The sequence below is a fragment of the Arachis hypogaea genome, chromosome 18, assembly GCF_003086295.3.
Source record: "Arachis hypogaea cultivar Tifrunner chromosome 18, arahy.Tifrunner.gnm2.J5K5, whole genome shotgun sequence".
Lineage (NCBI taxonomy): Eukaryota > Viridiplantae > Streptophyta > Magnoliopsida > Fabales > Fabaceae > Arachis > Arachis hypogaea.
In genome coordinates, this window is record NC_092053.1 from 2,895,470 (window position 1) to 2,917,272 (window position 21,803).

Sequence of the window (21,803 nt, forward strand, 5' to 3'; positions counted from 1 at the left end):
CTTTGTTGCTTGCCGACCTTGGTATCTTGTCTTCCTCCCTTCTAGGTTTCTTTTCTGTTCTGTTGGCCTCATAGAGTTCTTCAATCTCCATTTGTCTGGCTGCTCTTTCCCGGAATTCTTCTAGTGTCTTTGGCTTTGTGATTGCGATTGTCTCTCTGAACTTTCCGGGTCGTAGGCCGGCCTTTAGGGCGTGTAAGTGTACGGCCGGGTTCAGGTCTTGTATTTCCATGGTTGCTTCTGTAAATCTGGTCATATAATCTTTCAGACTTTCTTGGGGACCTTGGCGGATGGTGCTGAGGTAGTCCGATCCGTGTACGTAAATTCGTGCTGCCACAAAGTAGTCGACGAAGGACCTCGCCAGCTCTTCAAAAGAAGAGATTGATCCTGCAGGTAATTTTGAAAACCAAAGTAGAACAGCTCCGTCAAGGTAAGTAGGGAAAGCTCTACAAAGCACAGGTTCGTTATTAGGTCCGTTAAAAAACATCATAGACTGAAATTTCTTAATATGAGCCCGGGGGTCACCAATCCCCTTATATGCCTCTCCTTTGGAGGATTGACTCCCAAAAGGTCTGCGCCTCCTTGGGTTGGTCCTTTGGAATTATCCTCTTTCTTACTGGCGTTGTTCTGGGTTGATAATTCAGCGAGTCTCTTGACTTCTGCTTGTAGCTCGGCCATCTGGGCCATGAGTTCGGCCTGAGTGGGTTGGTGAACTCCATTATCGGCCATGTCTGAAGGTTTGAGAAATCCTGTGTAAAAGGAAGACACAAGGTACTATATGATAAAAAGAGTGGGGTTAGTGTAATTTTTGGGCCCCACGGTGGGCGCCAAATGTTCCGTCTCAGATAAGCCGAGGGCACACATGGGCTGGGTGAAGTCGGGTTTGATGTGACCCAGACCGACCCGAAATATACACCGGGTCTATTTATTAGACCCGAACCCGACCCTAGACCCGATGAAACTAATACACTTTCGGGCCACAATTATACCGGGTGAAAACTGGGCTGTTAACATTACTATATGTTGATACCTTCTTGTAAGCTAGCATGTAAAAATATCCAAATTTCTAAGACTCCAACCATTATTTAACATGGTAAAATTCACTTAGAAAAATATAACAAGAACCAACCATTCTTTAAAATTAAAGCATAACCACAATCAATACTAATATTGTCTAATAATACCAAATATTTGAATCAATACAAATAACACAATATTATGCATTAGTCTAAAGTTTTAAGCATTCTAAACATAAAACATTAACTTATAGTCTTATAATGACTAATAACACAAAATATTAAGGTTTACAATACTTAAATTCCACATAAGAATAGTCATGATCCATCACTAATAACACAAAATATTAATTGTGTATGATGACCGGGCCACCGGGCCGACTTCGGGTGACCCGAGCTATGGCCGGGACCCGACCCGAAATAATGACCGGGTCTACTTTTGAGACCCTTACCTGGCCCTAAACCCAATGAAATCACACCAAATTAGCCTCTAAAGTGTTCGGGACCGGGACCGGGCCTTCGGGCCGGGCCGGGTCTGTGCACCCCTAAGCCGAGGTATACGATGCCTAGTCAACTACTGGATTTGTGGAAGATCTATAAGCCGTCAAGGGAATAGCGTCACAAGAGAACCTCGACACCTTGAAACACGGCGGCGGGAGCACCTGCAAAAAGCACTCTGACGCTCAAGTTAAAATAATAATTATCAGAGAGTGAGAGCAAAAAACTAGAGTGAATAGTGTAACCTGTCTTTTCTAGGTTATTTAGGTTTGGTTTTATAGATGAGATGAAGTGTTGTGTGCTGCTTGGTTGTTCCAATATTAGTGGATTAGATGATGAGTTTCGTTGTTATTGGTAACGGCTAGGGGATAGTGTTTGACTTATGTGTGTTTTTGGTCAAATGGTTGTTTCAGTTTGGGTTATTTGTTTTCGGGATTTATGGTCGGTTTGTTGATGTTGATTCCGAGCTTAGCGGGGTACACGTCAGGAGTATAGTTCGATTTTGATTTGATCATGTACTGAATGGCTTATAGATCAAGGAAGATTAATAGAAAGAAAAAAATTGAAAGTAAAAAAGTAAAGATATTTTATTAAGAGTAAAGTATCGTTTTTGTCCCCAACGTTTGGGGTAAGTCCTATTTGTGTCTCTAACGTTTAAATCGTCCTATTTGTATCCTTAACGTTTATAAAAGTGATTCAATGTTATCCTACTATCAATTATACTAACAAATCAGATTATATTTTTCAATTATTCTCACTTGGATGTATTCATTCTCAATTAGGCCTCACTTGGATGTGTTGGATTTTAATATTATACCCACTATTTGTGTCCCTAGAAAAGTGAATTATGTAAATGTTGTAGGAATTAGTTTTAACATTTGATGAGCTATTTTTTGAAGTAGATCATCGATTCTATCCCAGACATTTGTATTCTAACTTCAAGAAGAGATTTTTAAAACTCAAACTAAAGCGCTCATGATGTGTAATTAACATTGAATCACTTTTACAAACGTTAGGGATACAAATAGGACGATTTAAACGTTAGGGATACAAATAGGATTTACCCCAAACATTGGGGACAAAAACGATACTTTACTCTTTTATTAATAAAAGAGAGCACATAACTGTGTCTCGACGTATGAACTTAGCTTAAATACACCTTTGATAAAAAACTTAGCTTAAATACACCTTTGATAAAAAGATATTCCTTGTACTTGTATTGCCACAAAATGTATGTATCTCGTCTGATGAGCTTTGGGTGTTTATCACCGCGGCTTTAGCTTTCGAGGTGAATTATTTTACTCTTCCGCCATTGATTATAACCTGTAAAATAGGATAAATAATTTAGTGAGGTTAGGTAAACTCGGCCCCACGGTGGGCGCCAAATGTTCCTGTCTAGTAATCTGAGCCGAGGTATAACTCTTTCTGGTGCCGACGTATAAAATTGTTGTGGTACGATTACTCTGATATTGTGGCTGTTACTTAGTGGGTCTAATTATGTGATAACTGCTCTTTAGTGAGCTTGTTTAGAGAGATTTGCGGAGAGATTCCTGTGCCATCTGGGTTGGCACGTAGTTATTTGATTGTATATGATAAGTTCGTTAAGAGAGCAAAACACGTACTTTCCACGTACTCTGCACGTGTGTATTTAGTTTTAACCAGATTGATTCCGATTTATAGTTTTAGTTTTACTGGAAGAAGCGACAGAGAGATGACTTGAACGCGGACTCGATGACGACGAACGCGACGAGGACAGGTCCGAGCTCGACGACACCAGGACAGAGACGCCAACAACTTCGAAACCAACCTTCTGGCGACGCGATTAGAAGAGCAGACCTTCACCGCCGAGTGCCGAGAGAAAGAAGCATGTGGGCTTCAGTTTTTTTTAGAAAACATAGCCGTTATTTAAGGGTGAGTAGCGAATCGGACCTTCAAAAAATCGGTTTGGTTCATTCGATTAATCTTCGGTTTAATTGATTTTTTAATCGATTTTTCACAGAATAATTGAGAATTAATCAGGCCAATCAAATAATAGGTTTTTGGTTAATTCGATTAAACCAACCAAAAATTTACACTAAATATATTATAAAATTTATAATTCATAATTTGTAAAATATAATTCTATAAGTGTTGATCCGTCCGTTAGCTATAATTCGGCTCAGGTAAAACTAAAATTATAAATCGGAATCAATCTGGTTAAAACTAAATACACACCTGCAGGAGTACGTGGAGAGTACGTGTTTTGCTCTCCTAATGAACCTATCCTATACAATTAAATAACTACGTTAAAGAGCAGTTATCACATGATTAGACTCACTAAGTAACAGCTCCACAATATCAGAATAATCGTACCACAACAATTCTATAAATACATTCACCCCCAATCTTAGGTACATAACACTATTTATTCTAAGTCATTTGATATTCATCTTCTACTCTTACTAGACAGAAGGAATTATATCTCGGTACTAGAACGAGCTATACCTCGGCTTAGATTACTAGACAGAAGCAAGTGTATTAAAAAAAATTAAACTTATTTTTTAATAAAAAATAGAAAATTAAATGTTAATGTAATTTATTAAAGACTTTTTATTTTTTAAAAAACTATGAATTTCCTATTTGTTGTTTTTTCTTTTCGTTTTATTAACCTAAGAATTACTGCTACGATACAGCAGACCAACATGGACACTTCAAATTGGTTTTTATGGTTAAATTGGTCAATAATTACATTGCTAAAAGAATCAGATGCAAATTTTTCCATCATAAACAATTTCTTCATGGATCATCATAAGTTTGTTGAGGCTGCTCATACTCGTATTCAAGAATCAATGAAACTTAGCCATTTACTAAGTACTTTGTCTTAAAAAAACTCTGAAAAAGAAAAACACCTTACTTATTTAGAGTGAAATTTATGCTATGATAAAATAAAAATAAAAATAGATAAAAATATTTATAAAAAAAGTCTAATAACTTTATCCTACAAAAGTCCAAAATTAATTTAAAGGTGCTGCAAATTTAAAGAGTTATGAAAAACTATTAAGGTAGTTAATAACTTAAACACACATTAATGTATCTGATCTATAACATCATTTTTAAGGTGTTAATTTTTCTCAATCATTTTTAAATAAAATAACATAACACTCCATTTACCCTTCAAATGAACACAAATAAAAAATACTTCATTTGGATTCTATCATGCCATTGCGAGGTTAGATTTGCAAGCGCAATAAGCTAAGTGCACGGCTTTCATAGTTCAACCAAAATATATAAATGATAGGTCATATTAATTGTACGTGTACTTAATTTTATGTACTGTGTTTATTGAAAAATAATTAACTTTTTAGATAACTTCTTTTTTTTACTTTTTGACTTATTAATATATCTGAACACACTTTTGTCCAGAAACATTAAATTTTTCAAAGAATCAAAGAAATGAAATAAACTATATTAGGTTAAGAAGAAGGACGTATTTGCTTTTTTTTTAATGAGAAAGTTTAGGGTCAGCATTTAACCATAAAAAAGAAAGTGAATAATTTTACACTATTAGATATAATTTCATACCATTAAAAATATTAATAATGACTAATTAATGACTATAAATTACGAAAATTACTAACCCTCTAATATTTCTTTTTTTTTAAATAACATTATAATATATACTCTCTTTGTTTTCAAATAAATGTTTAATTCTAAAATGTTATTTTTCATAAATAAATAATTATTTATAGAAAATAATATAATATTTTTATTTTTCAGTCATAGATTCATAGTCCTTACTAATACTACTCTAATCAATATTGGAATAAATGGTGAGAGAGAATAAATAGACAAAGTAATTAATTTTTTTAATTCTAATATATTTCAATCATTTTCTAATCTAAATATAAAAACTGAAAAAAAAAAAAATACAGCAAATCTGACAGAAAAAGGCCTAATATTGATGAATGGCATTACAAGTGGAATCTTTAGTGTTAGTGAAATCTAACTATTAAAACTATTAGAATATCGGTATATATGATATACTTAAAAACTTTTTCTATATTATATATAAGAATATAATATAATAATATAAAATATACATGATGTAATTAAAAATTTTATTTATTTTTTATTGATCCTAATTCTAAGGTTTTTTTTTTTCTATTATCTCTCATTACTATCTAATAATTCTCTCTACTTTTGATACAATATCATATCATCTTTTCTGTTGTATGAATTGGAAAAGACAAATTTGATGAGGCCCGTAAATTAAGAGTTAATTAGGCTGTGTATGTTCAACTTGAAACCAAATTAAATAAGTGAATAACTCCATTATGAGAGCATAGGTGTACGTATCGCAGTATAACGAAGACTGACTTTTTTCATTTAAACGAAAAAATTAATTATTTATCAATTAAATTGAAACACAAAAATATCTCATTTTAAGTATTTAGTTATGTTTTTACAATAAAATAATGCGAAAATGAAATATTAAGCTTTTGCAACACAATCTTGCAAAAACCTTGTGCCTTTTCCCCATCTATTGCTGCCCTTTGTAATGATGAGCCCTTGTGTTTAAAACTTAAATCAATTGAATTGCAACTAAGTTCTGTAAAATAAAATAAAAAATACGTAAAAATTCACATGCAGTTATTTTAATTTTATGTGAAATTAAGATTTGAGAATCGTTAAATAGTAATTTAGTCAAATATATTAAATTATTTAATGATATTCAATTATCAATTTTATATAAAAATAATTGCATGTTAATTTTTTTAAAAAATTTGACGAGAATTAAAAATTATTTTTAAGGTAAACCCAATGAAAAAAAATTTAAATAATTTCTTAGTTTTTAGTTATTTGAAACAAAAAAATTGATTTTATATCTAATTCCAATACTTTTAAAGAGTTATAAATACACCCTTTTTTTTATTCTAAAATTTAAGATTTAAAAGAAAAATATAGGTATTTTAGAATCTATAGAATGAATATATAAAGAAAAAGATCAAAAGAATAACTAAAATATCAGTGTCTAAATTTTGAATTCAAAATTAAGATAAATCAACTCACGTTTAAGACCTCTTGTAAGACAAATTCATTATTATTACCTAACTACAGTCTACCACCACAATTAGTCCTTTACTTATTCACTTTTGAACCAAGAAACCTAGCTCATGCATGAGGGACTCTAGTGGTCATATAAAATTATGGTTAATTTCATATTGTTTATTATTTAGTATTTAATTTTTGCTTAATTTATTTTTAAAATTTTAAATATTTAAAATTATTTATTTTAATATATTTAAATTAAATATTTATTTTATTTTATTTTTTACTAGTTTAACATCACTATAACAATCACCTAAGGTGAGAAGATCTGTAAGGTTCCACATCAGTTAGGGAGGGGAACGAAGCATGTCTTATAAGGGTGTGGATACCTCTCCCTAACATGACGCGTTTTGACGAGTGAGTGTGGGGGAATTCGGCTATCATCCCTAGTGGACAATATCGTGCTAGCGGGTGGTCTGGACTGTTACAAGATCTACTTGTGTTTCTAGTCTCACTTACCCTAAAATTAAAAAAACTTGCCTAAAACATACATTTTAAAAAAACATGCATGTTTATCAACAATACATGGCTCAATTTTATTGATATGGAAGAAGGTTTGGTGTCATTCCCGGATATAGATTGCTGGGGTTCCATACCAATCTGTGGGGCAGCCTTTTTCTGGTGTCAGGTACCAGAAATCGGACCTTGCGACATGTTTATTTTCAGCTTTGGACCAACAACTCGTTGGGTCCGATTTGAAGAAGATGAAAATTTGAATTAGGTAAAAGTGAACTCGGACCGTCCGAGTTGCTAGTGGGGGATTTTTTTTTATTTTCAGCTTTGGATCAACAACTCGTTGGGTCCGATTTGAAGAAGATGAAAATTTGAATTAGCTAAAAGTGAACTCGGACCGTCCGAGTTGCTAGTGGGGGATTTTTTTTTCGTTAAATGAAATCGTAGGGTACGATTAGGGTTTTTAAATAAATTTTTGAATGAAGTATACCTAAATGGAGGGTCCGACTTGTAAGTGACTCTAAACAAAAGTGTCTGAATGCTGGTGAGACCTAGTCGCGTCTTCTTCTTCCTCAACGGCTCTTTCCTCAGGTTTTCGGTTCTCTGATTCTTCTTTAGTTAAGATAATAGTTACAGATCTAGTTCTCAAATTTTTGATTTTGTTTACGTGATTAGGAGTAATGAGTGACAGAGTTTTATTGAAGGTGTATTATTTTGGGCAGATTTTATTACAAACATCTGAAGGAGTAACATTTGTTTGTGAAAATCTGTTAGATATTGTGATTCCTTTCACAATCTCATTTGAAGAGCTCAAAGGTGTAATCTGTGAAAAGATTCACTCTGAGAGGGCAAGAAGAGTAGCCTGTATTCTATATAGATACCCCGTACAAGTGTTTGGTGGATTCGTCCAGTTTCAAACCAAATATGTAACGGACGAGGCGAGCATGCAAGAGATGTTTTCAATGTATATTGAAAATCGGAGTCAACTCGCGTTCATCGAGTTGTATGTTGAGTTCGAGCAATCTGAGGCCGACCGGAATATTCTACGGGAAGATTACAATAGCGACAGCGAAGAAGAGTTCGAAAGCAACTACGAAGTTGTTGGTCCAGATGGAGATGAAGATCAAGGTGACGGACCTATGGTTCCGGATGTGTCAGATGTGGCGAATGCATTGGCAAACAAAGTGCCGTTTGAGGAGCCATCATTTATGCGAGTTTTGGATTTGGAAGCCATGCATGTTCCGGAGTTTCCGGATTATACCAGTGCAGGTACGTAGTTGTCTTTATTTATAAAATGTAATAGAATTTTTTAGTAATTTATGTTGAAAGTTGGAGCAACTAGCTAAGTAATCTGTGAAAATATACTGGATTAGTATTTATTTTTGTTTACCTGTTTGTGTATTTAAGTTTAAGCAATTTATTTTTTTAGCAAGTGACTGAATTAGTTGAATATAAGTTAGAAATTATATAGAAATTAGTAAATCAGTCAAATAGCAGTTAGGATTTATGTGTTAAGTTAGAAAACTTCAGTAAATATATAAATTCGTATTTATAAGTAAGTTATTAAATTAAATTAATATAAGTTAGTATTTATTAGTAAAATAGTAAACCAATGAGGTAGTTAAATAGAAATTAATATCTGTTAGTAAATTAGTAAAAGATAAATTCGCAGTCATTGTAAGTAAGTCAAGTAGTTAAATAGAAATAAATTGGTGTTATGTCATAATTGATGCAGTAACAAATTGATTACGTTCAATTTCGTTGTGACAATATTTGTGTTTTAAATATGTTTTGTGTGGCTGTCCTTGTGGCAGAAATTCTGTTTGTCGCAGATGGTAAATTTGCCGTTGGGATGGAATTCATTTCAAGGGAAGCTGTTATTAAGGCGATCAAAGAGTATACCATACGAAGAAGCGTAGACTACCGGGTGTATAGATCTGAGCCGTTGATATTTTATGCTAAGTGTACACAGTATGGGTCAGGGTGTGATTGGCTTATCCGGGTTAGCATGATCAGCCGGAAGTACTGTTGGGTTATAAGGAGGTATAATGGCAGTCACACATGCACCAGAGCAACAATTTCTCAGGATCATTCGAAGTTGGATTCAAATACAATTGCAGAAGCAATAAAGCCGTTGGTTGAGGCTGAACCCTCCTTAAAGGTAAAATCGGTTATAGCAGAGGTGCAATCGAAGTTCAACTACACCGTTAGTTATCGGAAAGCATGGTTGGCTAAGCAAAAGGCAGTGAAAAAAATATTTGGAGGCTGGGAAGCATCGTACGAAGCCTTGCCTATATGGTTTGAGGCCATGTGTCATAAGGAGCCATCAGCTGTTGTTCATTTTGAGACTATGCCTGCATATCAAGGTGATGACTTGGTGACTGATATTCGAGTATTGCATCGAGTCTTTTGGAGTTATTACCCCTGCATTAGAGCATTCAGACATTGTAAGCCAGTTGTCCAGGTCGATGGGACACACTTGTATGGAAAGTACAAGGGTTGTCTACTAGTGGCAGTTTCACAAGATGGCAACAACAATATCGTCCCCATTGCATTTGCTATTGTGGAGGGAGAGACTTCTGATGCATTGTACTTTTTCCTTAGTAACCTTCGTCAGCATGTTGTAACTCGGGATGGTGTGGGACTGATATCCGACCGCCATGAATCCATAAATGCCGCTGTGGAACGGAGTAATGGTGCTTAGTCACCTCCAAGAGCTTTCCATATGTTTTGCATCAGGCATATAGAATCGAATTTTTTGAGGAAATTCAAGGCCCCGTACTTGCAGAAACTGGTCGTCAATTTAGGTAACGCTCAACAAAGCTAATTAATTTACTAAAAGATTTACGTTCAATAAGTGTGTTTACCTCTTTGTGTTTGTTTGTATCTTTTTATCATACAGGATATTCGAGGACGGTGCGGGAGTATGAAGTTCGCTACCAACGTTTACGAGAACGGGGCGAGGCCTACACTAACTGGTTAAACCGAATCCCCCGCGAACAGTACGCGTTGGCTTTTGATGGTGGATATCGATGGGGTCATATGACAACGAATCTAGTGGAATGCATCAACTCAGTATTGAAGGGTGCTCGCAATCTACCCGTCACTGCCCTTGTGAAGGCAACATTTTACAGGCTTAACGAGTTGTTCACACGGAAAAGGGCGGAGGCGGAAGCCCGGATTAATGCTGGGCATGTGTTTTCTGAAGTCGTCACCTCGAAGTTGCATGCAAACCAACTTGCAGCAGGAAACATATAGGTTAGTTGCTTTGACCGGCAGAATGAGGTATTTGAGGTGCGTGAGATGCCAAGTGGACTGGAGTTTGCAGTCGACCTACGAGGCCATCGATGTGACTGTGGTGAGTTCCAAGTGGATAGAGTCCCCTGTCGACATGTGTTCGCATGTTGTGCCAACCAGCGATTGGACTGGCAACTGTATGTGCATGATGTGTATAAGATGGACTAAGTTCGGCGTGTGTACCGAGCAAGGTTTAGGCCACTAGGTAATCCGACTACATGGCCTGCTTACAATGGACCTCGGTTCATACCAAATCCATTCTTGAGGCGAGTGACAAAAGGTCGACCCAGAATGACGCGCTTCTTGAATGAGATGGACACGCGTATGTTACGTCGGCCTAGGCGATGTACGCTTTGTGGAGCTGAGGGACACAGCCGTAGCAGATGCCGTCGGTCCGGTGGTGCAAATGCTGGCGGAGGTACTCAGTAGGTTCACATTCTCATATGATAATACATATGTAGCATTACTTAATACGACATGAGTTGTCCAGCTTTGTTAAGAAATTATTTTATGTAACATGACCTGCTCTATGTAGCGTTATCAATATCGACAATCTAGTATTATTCTTCACCTGTATCATTATATAATATGACATCAACTGTCGAAATGGCTTAATTTGATATGCCATTCCTAGTTATATATTCAAAACTTTAAAAAACTAATACATAGTCCAAGACCTTAATACATAAATAAGTTCATTAATACTAAAAGATTATGAACATACAAAGTAATGTTACCACAGTCTATTTCATTAATACATACTGTCAAATACATATAAAGTATTCTAAACCTAATGGACATTATTACTACACAAACAAGTTAGTTACACCACAACTACTTTCTCATTGCCCACTTCACGTCCTTCACAAAGTTCTTGCATTTTTTAGCGGCCTTTTTGAACACGGATGGAGTGTAGCGATTAGCGCTACGGCGTGGCGGATCAATCCTCAGATTGTAACCTTTGGCTTTGTCATCCGGAGTGTCACAATGACCTGCATACAATTTAATCAAAACAAGTATATTTATGGTTCTAGGAAATCAAAACAAGAGAGATACCACATATCATTTAATCAAAACAAGTATATTTATGGTTTTAGGAAATCAAAACAAGAGAGATACCACATATCATTTAATCAAATCAGATGGAGACACAAATTATGAACACAAAATGATTCACTAGTAGAACATGTAAAATGAAATACACAATCCTATTACCATCATTACGCGATTCCTCATCGTCGTCGAACTCCTCTATATCGTCCTCGTCAGCATCATCCTCGTCATCCGGTTCATCTACTAGATACGCATTGGTGTCTTCTTCGAGTGTGTTAGCATCTTCTTCAAGAGGTTCCATGGTAACACGGTTAGGATTTTGACTATTAAGAACTCCACGCCCGCCTTCACTTCTACTAGAGTCAACTAACACGAATCCTCCAGAAGCAACCGATGAGGTATGGCATGGAAGCCTCGCATCCAACGAATACCTACCTGCCATGAAATCAGACTGACTGCGATATTGTGAATGTCCAGCATCTGCAGCCATGAACCCAAGCAATTGGCTAAAAGAACCTCCTTCTCCTGTTTCAAACTGTGGCATACCCCAATATTGTTGATGCATTGGAAATGACGTGGTAAACTGTGTCTGAGGTACATACTGGCCTGAGGATTAAGGTTGATCTTGTGGAATCGGATTGGGAGGTGGTGGTGGCGGCGATAGCGGCTCCTGTTCCTCATTGTCATCATCCGCATCCTCACTACCCTCTTCCATATCCTCATTACCCTGATCCATCTCCTCGTTACCCTCATCCATATCCTGATTACCCTCATCATTCTCTTCTACAACAAGGTTCGACAAATATAATCGGTCGCCAAATTTAGATCGGTACCAGTTCATGTAAGACTCCAATGGATATTGTGAGGGCATTGGAACCTTAGAAAGAACGTGGTTATACCTGTTTGTCCAATGCATTACCCAGTATGAATGAGTCGGTGCCGTGGCCCAGTTAAGATTCTTAGGACCAGTCAGGACTTCTCCATGCGCCTTGTCCAGATTCTGTTCCTGACAAGGTACCCCCTGAACGAAATTGAACTGTCGCCTAATCCTATCGGTAGCATGCCACTCGATGCATTCGAATGACACCAACGGCACTGTTGCGCTCCAAACAACCGACTGCATGTAGATTTCAGGAGGAATTATATTCGGATCCACGCGATTCACAGAATAACCAGCCCACACAAACTGCCAATCATAAATGAAAATCATTTTACAACCCACATCACAGTTACAATACCAATGCTTCATCATATTTAGCTCAAATAGAAAATCTAAAAGTAATACATCTTTAAATGAAAACTAACCTGGCCTTCCTGAAGTTCATCAAAGGCCTTCCTAAAGTGATTTAGCGTCAGATATCTATATCGTCGGTCACCGCGCTCCCAGTTACGCCACCTAATATGATATATTTAATTAGTGCAACTGAATTCTAATTATCAAGAAACGGATACATTGTAACATAATATTACCTGTTTGCTAGCGGAAAACTGCGGGGTTCCCTAGGAAGCGGCGATAGATAAGGCAGTCGGATCCAAGCCCATCCGAGCAGAAGTGTCAGTGGACCATCGATTTCCTTACAGTTAAAGCGAGATGCCTTGCATAGTGCCCTGTAGAGATGTGCTAAGCATGCTGATCCCCAGCTGTACTGAACAATACTCCCGAAATCACGTAGCAATGGTAAAAACTTCCAGTGCACACCTGCCCCAGATTTATCCCCAAACAAGATCGTCCCGATAAGCAACATAATGTGGCACTTCACATACCTATGTATACTTATCTCATCAGTCAACTGTAAATTTTCTTTTAGATCACGCAGCCACGTCAGTTTTATACAGCATCCTCGACACTGGTCCTTAGACGGTGCAACTCCAAATTGATCCAAACACTCAGCCTGTAACGCTTCGAAACTACTCATTGTCATCCCCGTTACTAGAAGACCATCCGTCGGAAGACCGAGAATTAAAGCCACGTCTTCAAGAGTTACGGCACATTCACCAATGGGAAGGTGAAACGTGTGTGTATCTGGGTGCCACCGTTCGATTAGAGCGTTCACAAGTGCTTTCTGGCACTGTACTACACCAATTTGAGATGCATGATAAAACCCAGTAACTCGTAAATACTCCTCAACTCTATCGTCGTACCGATCAGGAGGAATTGGATGGTTACACGTCAACATTCTTAAGTTCTACAAAAAACATAACAAATTATCAGTCAACTAATTAACCAATTCTAACTCACTACTAGGCGACAAGAAATTAATTAGTAGAACAAATCATTAACAAAAATTACACAACTAACTAACTCAACAACACATATTAGTTGAAGCCATACACTATTCATAAATTATTTGACTAAGTCAAAGTAAAACAAATATTTACAAGAAATATTTCACTAATCCTTGAAATTCCTCAAAACTAAACTAACTATTAATGACATCAACTAATAAATACATTCTTAATCAATTCACAAAAATATGACAACATTAGACATGCTGGTTATTTATTTATTCGCAGTAGATTCCAGTTTTTCTAACATATAACATTATAATTTGTATTTTTAAGTATCTAATAACTACTACTTAAGTAAAGTTAAACACATATATGTATAAATTCTAAAAAATACTAATAATCATTCTCATTATATTTCTAAATTCACATTCTAATAACAATTATGAATGAATAATTAAATTCCTAACAATTATAATTATTATTAACGAAATCAAACTAAATATCTATTAAAAATTAATACTAACCATTTATTTTTTATTATTCTCACATTCAATTAATTACTGACAACTACTACAATAATATTTAACTTTCTAACAATTATAACCAAAAAAAAAAATTAAAAAAAAAACATTCTATACAAAATTTTATTAATAATCCGATTTACATTTTCTCATTTATTTTCTAAATACTAATTTTTTCACTACACTTAACACTAACAAGCCATCAACTATAACTAGAAAAAATAAAAAAAAAAATAAAAAAATAACGTTCTGTGAAAAAATTTTATTAATAAACCGGTTTACATTTTATTATATAATTAATTTTCTAAATACTAATTCTCACTTCACCCACTAATAATAAATATATTAAAAACATTTAAACAAATTAAAAAAAAAAACTGTCTGTTTTACATAAATATTCTAACTACATTTTTTGATCTGATTCTATGTAACAACAATAATAAAAATTCAGACCATAACAATAATAATTTTAAAAATAAAATAACAAAAAAATTTCAGAAAAAAATAAAAAAAAATTTAAAAAATAGTTCTAACCATTCTAGATATATTTCTAAGTTTAGATCCTAATAACAGTAAGAACAACTAAATTGTAAGAATAATATTTATAATTATAAAAATTTAATAAAATATTAAATAAACTTACATAATCAGAATGGTTGAGATAGTGTCTAATATGAAGTTCCGGGCGATCAACATCTTTGGTTTTATATTTCTTCGGCATTTTCCTTTATTTTTCACCAAACAAAGCTACTACCAGCAGAGGAATGAAGAAGGAGAATGGAGTTTGGAGGTTGGGAGTGAAGGCTGATAGTGAGATATCGGATGGTGAAAGTCCCACTACATGCATATGTTGGTAATCAGGGCACCGTTTGGGGAGTGAGGGTTGCACGACGCGTGTCCTGAGAGCCACAAAACGGACCATTCGTGTTGAGACCTACATATCGCAGGGTCCGCTTTGTTCAGCGCATGCATGTCTCACATGTCGCAGGGTCCGTGTTGTTGAGGACCTGCATGTCGCACGGTGCGAGTTGCTCTCACCAACACCCACGGTCCGATTTCTTTGTAACCTGACACCACCCCTTTGTGCAGCACCCCTCCTTCCCATAACGTGGTTCAACCCAACCTTCCATCCATATAGAAATTAATTAGCGACAATACATGGCTTGTTCATCAATTCACAATTGCATATAAACCAGATTATTGTACCAAACCCCCAATTTAAAAACTCTAAAATTGGAACCCGAAACCACTCAAATTTCAGAACCAAACAGAAATCTATAAATACCTTCTCGACGATGTGAGCGCAGAGAAGACGAGCTGAGTGCAGAGACAACGATAGTGAGGGTGCAGCTGACGATCAATGCAGGAGGGCGCAGCTGACAGTGAGTGGCGAAGTCGTGAGTAGTGAGTGGTGAAGGAGCAACAGTGAGTGGCGAAGGTGAATCGGAGGTGAGGGCGCGCCTGATAGTGAATCGAAGGCTTTCTCTGATTAGTGCTTTGGCGGAAAAAGGAAAAAAATAAGTGTTACTTATAGATTATTAAGAGGCACTTGAAACATAATAAATAGATTATTTTTTTAAAAGTGTTTTCTTTTGTACAAAAAGTATAGCTATAGATATTAAGATAAGATTATTCTTTATAAATAATTTTTAAATATCTAAGATTATATTTTTTAAATGATGTCATAACTGTATTTTTTTATTAAAAAAATAATATAGAAAAAACGTATGAATAGACTATGCTTTTTAATTAATGTCACAATTGGCGGATAAATTATTTAAATTATATTATATTATTTTATTAATTTTATTTTTTATGGTCACAATTTGTAGATTATAAATTTATGAATTTATTTAAATTATATTATATTATTTTATTAATTTTATCTTTTATAAAATAAAAAATATAAAGAGATCGAGAATGAGAGAAAAAAAAAAAAAAAGAAGATAGAGAGTTTGGGGGTGTTGGGGGTGACACGGTGAACCTCCGTTCACGGAGAGAGAGAGAGAGAGGGCAATGGATTCTCAGTCTCAGGTTGCAGTAGCTCTTGCTCTTTCCCTTCTTGGTGGCCTCAGTACTTCCTTCGGTACTCTCTCTCTCTCTCTCTCTAATCACTTTTACAACTCTAGTGTTCTTCGTCTTCAGCTTCAGCTTCACACCCACGTGCTCCTTTTTCCTTTACAGGTGCCCTTTTTGTCGTGATCAATCCAGCTCCTAATTTGAAGATGCTTGGCTTATTACAGGTGCCCCTTTCTTTGCTTCAAATTTTGGAATTGGAATGCATGTATGGTGTTTGTTGATTTGCTTAACTGAAAATGCCTTTCATTTCATTCCTTGCAATGAAGGGTTTTGCAGCTGGTTTGATGCTTAGTATTTCCTTCTTTGACCTTGCTCATAATGCTCTCAACTCACTTGGCTTCCTCAAAGGGAATCTCTGGGTGGGTAACCTTCTCTTTCTCTGCACTTAACTACTTAGGTGATTCATGTCATGTTCTCTCATTTTAGCTGACTAAATTGTTTTTATCATCTCACTCCTGTAGTTTTTTGCTGGCGTAGTATTCTTTGGTGTTGTTGCCAATTTTATCCCTGAGCCAACACATGCTCCCATTTCCAGTGACAAGAGTAGAAAGGTTTATATCAAATGATTGTACTGTTTCCGCTCTATTGTTGAATTTGCAAACTGCCATTGCACCACTCATCTTGTATATTTCATAGAGATATCAAATTTTCATGAATATTATCGCATCCTTGAAATTAGAAAAATGGGGATGAAGGAGGCAAAGATATCATGAAAAAGCATCGCTGCCAAGTTTGATTCAGTGGAATTATTACCGCAGTAGGTATGATCATCTTGTCTCTATAAATGTATTTTTCAGTGTCTTTTAAAGTTTAATTTTTACTTAATTCATTTACCAGGTATAAGTTTGCACAATTTTCCAGAGGGAATGGCAGTGTTCCTTGGTTCAATTAAGGTACCCAACAAACTATTCATGTGCATATTCATCTGCAAGACTGCAACTTTTATCAACAATTGTTGGATTATTGCTTTAATAATTGCTGATATGCTTGTTAATGTTGCTTCCATTTGACGTTTGTTTCATGATTCCTTTCCATATAGGGCCTTCGTGTTGGCCTCAACTTGGCATTGGCCATTGCTCTGCACAATATCCCAGAGGTATAGATCTTGTGACAGAACCTGTTTACTGTAGACATGGTAGATATATTTCAGTGGTGCAATTAGAAATGAATGAAGAGCAATGGTCATTATGATATTTTCTTTTGTTCAATATTTTAAGTTTCATTTGAATAAATTTTTTACTGTGTTTAGATACACATTATTTTCTGAAGAAATACAGTATTTTCTGTTTTGATTTCAAATCTCCCATAGGCCATAGCTGTGATTGTTCTATAATGAGCTTCTGCATTCCAGGGTGTTGCTGTTGCACTTCCTGTTTATTTTGCTACAGAGAGGTAAGAAGTTTTTAGCGCTTCTGTTGCTTTAGTTTCTTGAACCAACTGGAAAGTGACATATGCATTCAACTGTAAAGTGCTTATTAGTGATCTATGCCATTGTTATCTGAAATAGTGAATTCATCAATGATCTATATATAGAGTAAAGATGTCAGATTTGGGAAATTTATTCTTAGTGGCTCTGAGAAGTTGATATTGGGATCATTATCTGAATAGTTTGCTGATGTATATGATTACCATCTGATGGATTTTCATGATACCATGGTGCTAAAGGCAGGGGATGGAGGCAATGCAGATGATGGGTTAGTTCTGATTTTGATGGTTGTTCTTGAAGAACATCCTTTTCAGGGTCATAATGCTATTGTTTAACTATGGAGGCTGTTTTTGTTGTTTATTTGCTTCAGTAGAAAAGTTATTAAGAAAGTCAAACAAATAAATATAAGAAAAGAAGCTTGACCATTATTTTCGATTTTGATGTTGGTATCTAATATCTATACAAATGAAATTGAAGTTTATGGCATTCTAGTTCTAGAATCTGATTATGCTACATTTGCAAATTTGTATGTTATCAGTAACTCGTGTCACCATGTGGACTGCAGTTATGTCAATAATTACTGTAAACTTGAATTAGATCTGTAATTTTTTTTTTTGAAAAAATGTTTTGATTTTTATTCTGGGTTTTTGTAGTAAATGGCAGGCATTCAAATTGGCATCACTTTCTGGATTTGCTGAACCCTTGGGTGTTATAATTGTAGGTAAGATATATGATTTTATGTTGCTTTACCAGTACAGATTTATTTTATTTTCAAACAGAAAGCAAGAATTAGCAGTAATATGTATTATCAGTTTATACTTTATAACAAAATGAAGTGGTTTACACCTATTTCAATCCTGCACATTGAATCTCTCAATCAACTAGAAATTTGGCTTTTATTCTATAGTGATTTCGTTATTTTGTTACTTAGAAATTTTAGATATTGTGAATTTACTAAGGTGAACCTACTGTGATGATTTCTTTTCTTTCACTGTAGCCTATCTATTCCCTAGCAGCTTAGATCCTGAGATTTTGGAGGGTTTGCTTGGATCAGGTTCGCCTAACACAACTTGTTGTCTTCTAGATGCCCCAGTTAGATTTTTAGCATCCATGTTTTACATGCATATTTGTTTTATAATGATTCCAGTTGGTGGAGTTATGGCCTTCCTGATCCTTCATGAAATGCTGCCATTGGCTTTCGATTATGCGGGACAGAAGCAATCTGTTAAAGCTGTCTTCTTTGGGATGGCTTTTATGTCTGCAAGGTGACATCGATAACCTCGTTGATTCTATTGTTTTTTGTTATTCTGATGAAAGATTTGACGCTTTCGAGCTTCCAATTTCATGTCTTCGTGTAAACTTATTTGATTGTTATGGTCTGTTTAATGCATGTCTGTCTGTACATATTGAAATGTGAAAATTAACATTATCTTATATCACAAAATCTTTGGTTAATGTTTCTACCTGCCTTTTCTCTCTGTATTCGCTTAATGGTGTAAAGTGTAAACATTGTTGAATGTGCAACCTATATTTTCTAAGTATCAGCTTGCCAGTGGACATGAGCTTGTAGCTGTGAAGGAACAATCTTAGTTTCTTTTTCTGAATGTGATGAATCGATTCCAAAGTATTAATGTGGTGTGGCGTCTTGCTGATTCTGTCACCAGTGGCATGGCAGCAATATTCCTTCACCGGTGAGTATCTCAGTGACAATAATGCACAACCATCAACCATATCTAACCTATGACTATAGGTTTCCATTGTAGAACGAATGTACAGAGAAAAACAATATATATAAAGAATAAGAATATTCTGTCTTTATTCTTTAACTGAATTCCTGTGCTACTGTCTCATCAATTAAAACTTAAAAGTCTGCAGACGCTAAATTGCACAATTTGCTGATTATTATATTATGTTTGGTTATTTGTGGCATTGGGGTGTCACAAACATCATATACCATTTCCCAAAACTATGTTACATATCAAAATACTAAGTGGTACCTATGCTTAACATCTTATGGGCCTATTTTGTTACTATTATATGGAACTTGATGAAATAGTAACTATGATGAATCTTTCAATGCCAATGTGGATTGGAAGATTATGTGCCTGTTTGGTTCCACGTTTCATCATCTAAATCTCCGATTATTTTTCTCCAACGACGAGTTCAGATGTTTGGGTCATTCTCCTCTCTTCCTTATCAATTTTGAGTTACTTTAAAACGGACGTTCCTAAAAAGCAAGAAAATGTTGCTTTGGTCTGGGGTCCATTTTTTCCATTCAACTTTCAAATTATGTGGTTAAAGTCTTGTATACACTTCTTAAATTTATTCCTTGTAATATTATGTTGTTATTGTTTCTTCTTGCTTACAATTCTAATTTTATTATTTTTTAATAAATAAATTTATTCACTATTAACTCTTACTGTCTAATGTTGGCTTCTTCAACTAGGAATTGCACAACCTCCTATAATTCACGCACTTCGTGTTATAAATATATGAAAAGTTCAAAAAGTTAAAATATTCATATACTTTATGTAAATATATTTAAATAATAAATAGAAAGGTAAAATCAAAACAATAATACATATTATGTTCTTTTCGATTAATATGATATTTAATTAAAAAAAATCCAAATAAAAAACACATTGACATCAATTCAGTTTTAATAAAAATTAACTCTATAAAAGCACATTGCTAACGCCCTTTTGTAAATACTAATCCTCTCCTAAGTCCTAACACACCCTATCTTGGATACCAATGTAATTTGATATTTTATAGGTTGAGGGGTATAAAGGGTGTGTTTTGGACAAGGGCATTGGTGAAATTTGTTGAGAAATGATGGATTACCCTTTCTTTTTCAATGAAGCTTTTGGATGTGTCAAGATTTTATGCTTAGATAAGGACTGTGAGAGTAAAGATCCCTAAACGAAATAAGGAGACAAAAGTGTTCAATCAACCAAAGGCGCATCTAATTAAAGCAAAACAACTAGGATAAGCAACCAATTTTTCCTTTAATAATTCTACCCCAGTACCCTTTTCCCCCTCCCCTTTATATCTCTATCTATCCTTTACAATACAATGTGTTTTATCCTTAAAAAAAAAATAAAAAAGATATTCAAGTTTTTCATTGTAATATTTGGCAAAAACAATTTTTAATTTATACATATTTTTATAGCACATGAGTCATGAAGAAATTTGAGTTGTTTGCATGAGACTAGAAATTGAGATCACACTGTTCAAAAGTAAAAAATTAACTGCATGTATGGTATCTATAAATTTGCTAAAACTGTCTACTTTTTATGGATAATGATTCAGCTGCTTTTTATCATGTAAAGTACCCAATTTCCTTTATTCATACACTGCTTAATTAACCAGACGCACCGACAATCTCAAGTCTCAACAGTAGTGGCTTCAGAATTGGAATAAATTAACAAAACATCGGGTTTGTTATTAGTTAATTAGGCAAATAAGGGTGGGATATGTTTTATTGCCTTAAATAGGAGTGTGTTGGTATATATGTGCATCAATTCCTATTTTTCTCATTTTAATGAATAAAAAAACTTTGAAAATATATCTATCAATTATGATCATACAATGTTTTAATTTTTGAATAATGCTACATATCCGAGTATTTTTATTAATTAAGTCTAACTAAATTGATTTAATATCAACAAAAATTAATTGTGAGTAACATTATTTTAAATTTTATTATTTAATTTAATTAGATTTAATTCATAAAAAAATTTAGATGTATAGTATTATTCTTAATTTTTTCATTTCTAGTAGTAAAATTACATAAATAGAAATAATTCAATTTTTCTTAATTAATTGATAATATATAATAACGGTAATGTTAGAAAAATAAAAAATAAAAATTTATTTTATTTAACTAATTTTTTTTATTATTAAATATTTTCGATATAATAATAAAGTGAGCGAAATATAGAAGCCAACTACTTGGTTTCACATAAACTCAAATGTTTGCAGGAGGCACATCAAGATGCATAAATACATTACATGCACTTTGATGTTCGAAACTACAATCTTTTTGAAATTGATGTCCTTATCAAGATCACGGGAATTATGCAATTTTTTTTAAAGTAAATACCCAATTCGGTCCTGATAATTTTTTTTAAAAGATTACGAAAT

General features: G+C 34.5%; 1 protein-coding gene and 1 pseudogene across 1 annotated transcript; one reads left to right on the forward strand and one right to left on the reverse strand.

Moving 5' to 3' along the window:
* Nucleotides 1–12,015: 12,015 nt before the first annotated feature.
* On the reverse strand, nucleotides 12,016–14,873 carry LOC140181710 (serine/threonine-protein phosphatase 7 long form homolog). The gene is made up of 4 exons (XM_072226006.1): nucleotides 14,796–14,873; nucleotides 12,873–13,588; nucleotides 12,708–12,798; nucleotides 12,016–12,588 (listed from the first exon to the last, which is right to left on the reverse strand). Exons 1-4 carry the CDS (start codon nucleotides 14,871–14,873, stop codon nucleotides 12,016–12,018), a joined length of 1,458 nt encoding a protein of 485 aa, XP_072082107.1.
* Nucleotides 14,874–16,074: 1,201 nt separating this feature from the next.
* On the forward strand, nucleotides 16,075–18,378 carry LOC112772370 (zinc transporter ZTP29-like; annotated as a pseudogene).
* Nucleotides 18,379–21,803: the final 3,425 nt, after the last annotated feature.